At 46.4% G+C, this 4,102-nt stretch overlaps 1 protein-coding gene across 2 annotated transcripts in view; it reads right to left on the reverse strand.

Moving 5' to 3' along the window:
• LOC102007522 (mitochondrial inner membrane protein OXA1L) overlaps positions 1 to 429 on the reverse strand; it is a 5,326-nt gene extending 4,897 nt beyond the window's left edge. For both annotated transcript variants that reach the window (XM_005377128.2, XM_013510453.1), the window contains exon 1: positions 217 to 429. In XM_005377128.2, coding sequence (XP_005377185.1) covers positions 217 to 414 — 198 coding nt within the window. In that variant the 5' untranslated portion in view covers positions 415 to 429. The remainder of the gene's footprint in view (positions 1 to 216) is intronic.
• Between the last annotated feature and the right edge of the window lie 3,673 nt (positions 430 to 4,102).

Raw genomic sequence — 4,102 nt, forward strand, 5'->3', positions numbered from 1 at the left:
GCTCGGCCCGGGCGGCCCGCGTCGAGGGGCCGGGACCCGCGCGGGGGAGGGCGCTGGCACGGGAGACCGAGCCGGACACCTATCCCTCCCGCGTCCTCGCGCGACCCGAGGTCATGACCCGTCGCGCCCGGTGGCCGGGTCAGCATCCGCTCATGTCCCCGGCTCTGGCTGCTGGGACACAATAGCACCCTGCACTCCGCCTCGCCGCAACTTTACCTGACGCTGGGGCCGCAGCAGGCGAAAGAGCTCCCGGCGTCCGCACATGAAGACTACCGCCATTTTGACCGGAAGTGGACTTGCTTTCGCGCTTGCGCACTTAGAAGCGCGACCCCGCAGGAGGCGGCCCTTTTGAAAATGGGCACGGAAGTCGTGGTTGTCACCAGGTGGTAAAGGCGAATGTCCCTGGGTGGCCATATTTGAAGTGGGTAAGAGGCCTGGAAGGGTCACATTGGTAACAGCGTGAAGACTGTGACTTCCATGGGAGGCGGGAGGATCGTTGCGAGTTCGAGACCAGCGTGGGCTACAAAGTGAGCTCAAGACCAGCCTGAACTGCATAGCAAGACCCTGTCTCAAAAAGAAAAAAAAAATTGAATGAACTTCCTGTATGGTAAGGGCAAGGTCCTGGGTTCAATCAAGACAAACAAACCGACAGAGCCTTCCAGAAGGCTGAAGTCACGAGCCACCTTAGTGGTCATTGTGAGTAATGGTGTAATCCTGGGGTTTCCCAAAGTCTCAGTTGTCCTCTGATTTTTTGAGGGAGGGTACCAGAAATCAAACTTAGGACCTTGTGCTTGCAAGGCAGGAGCTTGTGCTCCTGAGCTACATCCCCAGCCCAATTTTTTTGGTTTAAAAATAGACTTTAGACTACTGGCTGTGCTTGGCATGGATTTTTCACACCTGATGATGTTCAATTTTTACTACTATGTGGCACTGAAGTTGTAGATTCAATGAAATTTGAGGGTAGTCTGGAGTCTGAAAGAAATAGAGGGAAGATGGCTTGGAGGAAATATTTTCCTCTTGTATACAGCAGGCGTGGTGGTACACACTGTGGGGGAAGGACTGTGATTGCTAATGAACTGATTACTGATGGTCGGCTTATGATCCCCAGCCGTGCTGAGTGTGGGGATGAATTACTCCTGTTGGTCTGAGTTACGTTCTGGGTTCTAATAAAAGGGTATGGAGATGGGTGATCGGGGCTGCTGCAGCCCCAGAGGCTGTGGGCCCCCTGATCCCAGACTTTTGCATCTTCTGTTTTTCTTATTGTTTACCTTTTCTTATTCATCCGCGGGCACCTCATTCTTGTGACCTGTTACTACAGATAGTACCAACAACACACCTGTTATCCTAACATTGGGAAGGCTGAGGCAGGAGGATTGCTACAAGTGTGAGATCAGCCTGGGCCACATAGTGAGTTCAAGGCCAGCCAGAACTACATAGAGACCCGGTCTCAAAACAAAGCAAAATAAAACAAAACACAAAACAGAACAACACCAAAACCAAACCCAAAAAAGAATAAAACTGAACCAAACCAAACCAAGACAAAAAACAAAGTGCCACCTTCCCCAGCCCCTCGTTTGAGTGGGGTTGTGTGTGTAGAGTGTGACCATAAGGGCTAACATACTAAATGAAAAGCTAACATGTTAGAGATGATCAAATGAAAGAGAAAACACCTGATAACTTGGTCATATCCTTGAGCTGCCATACCAAGCTTGTCACCACCTACTTCTAGACTTTGTTGTGTAGTATAAGTAAAGGTCTTTATTGTCTAGACTCCCAACTTTCTGTCCTGGGGTATTCTATTTTTCAAAGCAGACAGCATCCTTTAAAGATGTGTAAGATGAAGTTTCCTTCCTCTGCAGAGGTGGGGAGAGGACTACTGCCCAGAAAGCTGGGGTTAATTATGTTTGAACTTGTTGCTGGAGGCCCAGGGCTTGGGAGTCTCAAAAGACCTGGCTTGGCCACCTGTCCCAAAAAGTAGTCAGTGAGAGCAGTTTTGGAGTTCAGGGAAGGAGCTTTAATCAACATGGCCATGCTGGGAAGGATAGATGAAGAAGTTCAGTCCAACATCTGTCTTTGAGGGACTGATGGAAATTTTGGAGTTTTATAGAAAAAGGAACAGAGACAAGGGTTGGGGGTTTGCATAGCTGGCAGGATTGGTAGTCCTGGTCAAGCGGTGGTCCGGTTGATTGTTATGCCAGGACTGGTTCTATGAGGTGGCTCTGGAAAAGTCCTAATGGCTTGCCAGTGTACTGCGCTTCCCATAAGATGGTTGCTTCTGCTTGTGTTTGGGGTGACCTCATCCTGGGTTGTTTTGTGAAGTTCTACTTTTCCTAGAGTGCAAGGTGACCCAGGTTTAGTCCTTGACTGGGGACTTTTAAGTATCATTCCAGGAGGTCAGCAATAGGATATTGTAAAAAATCAGTTATGTTGCTATTCTTAGTTTTGAAGGGGGATGACAGAGACTATGAAAATTTAAGGCAGATAGATGTATATTGTCAAGTTTTTAGGCAGACTCTGAGTGATTAACGGGGCTGTGGGGAGCCCCTGAAGCTGGAAAATAATTACACTGGCAGGATGAAGGCAGCCTGAGAACACAGGAGCTCCTCAGAGGAAACAAGCCCCTTGGAGTAGTAACTTGTTAACTGGTTGCTGGGCAACAAGGCAAAAATTAACCAACCTCTCCAGGGTATAAATAAACGCTCTACTGTTTTGGGGCAGTCCTCCTGCTCATCAGGCAAGAGGTAACTCCACCTGACACTGGTTATCATCTCTTTTCTTTATTTTCTAAATCTTCTGCCCGTTTTCTCCCGGGGAGCACTGACAGACCACCGAGTCCCACACAGGGCTACGTGCAAAGCCAAGCGGGAATCTGAACAAAGTTTTAAGGAATAAACATATAACATGATGTCAGAGATGCCAAGCTTTACTCTGCTTTTAGTTACCTTTGGGTATCTGCAGGCCCAGCTTCTAAGTCCTGTTATAAACTCTTACAAAGCTTCTCAAAGTATAATGGATTTGGCGGTCTATGTACATAATCCCAGCACCCCGGGAAGCTGAGGCAGGCGTGCAAATTCAAGCCCAGCCTAGGCAATTTAGCAACTTAGGTCGGACCCAGTCAACCCCACCCGGCCAACCCTGGAAAGAAGGATGTGTTGGAAGTAGATTTTCCAGCCCATTGGAGCCACCCTCCGTGATTCTGTGGAGCAAAGAGAGGCTTCCTCCGACCAGCCCTGCCCAAGTCACAAAGTTATTTTAGATTATTTTGCTGTGTAAGAATAAGTAACCAAGATGTAGTGTAGTGTTAAGCCAGTGTGTATTTGCACTGGGAAAGCATTTCCTTACCACTAGAGCTAACTGAGGTATGCTTTATATTAGTTTGCACTTATTTGTGTGTCTTATCCCTCTTCATGAAATGGTCCTATTTCCTCCTTTAGATTGTACATTTCTGGAGATAGGGACCATGTGTCCTGCTTTTTGTAACTCTTATTATTTACACTGAGAACTTTTTTTCCTGTTATTCTTTTCTCCCTTGAACTTGAATTTTTTATTATTAATTTTATTGGTATTCTTTAGATAGTCATAATGATCACATTCATTAGAGGAAGTTTGTACCTGTACATGATATTTCTTGATTCTTCTTTTTTCCCTGAACCCCTCTTCTCCCTTCAACCTTTTTTTTTTTTTTTTTTTTTAAGACAGGATCTTGCTATATACTGTACATAGTTCCATAGTTCAGACTGGGCTTGAACTCACTATGTAGCTCTGCCTGGCCTCAAACTTGCAATGATCCCCCTGCCTTAGTCTCCTGAGTGCTGGAATTATAGGCATGTGCCACCATACCCCTGCAGGAACCTTAGTTTTCAACAGTGCCTGATTGGCTGACTTTCATTTGGTAAAGGAGAGAGGATCACAGATTTATTTATTTATCTATCTATCTATCTATCTATCTATCTATTTTGAGGCAGGGTCTTGCTATGCAGTTCAGGATGGCCTTGAACTCACTTTGTAGCCCAGGCTGGTCTTGAACTTGCAGTGATCCTCCTGCCTCAGCCTCCCAAGTGCTGGGATTATAGGCAGATTTATTTATTTATTTATTTATTTA

This window comes from Chinchilla lanigera, unplaced genomic scaffold, assembly GCF_000276665.1.
Source record: "Chinchilla lanigera isolate Chin_1 unplaced genomic scaffold, ChiLan1.0 scaffold00008, whole genome shotgun sequence".
In the NCBI taxonomy this organism is placed as follows: Eukaryota; Metazoa; Chordata; class Mammalia; order Rodentia; family Chinchillidae; genus Chinchilla; species Chinchilla lanigera.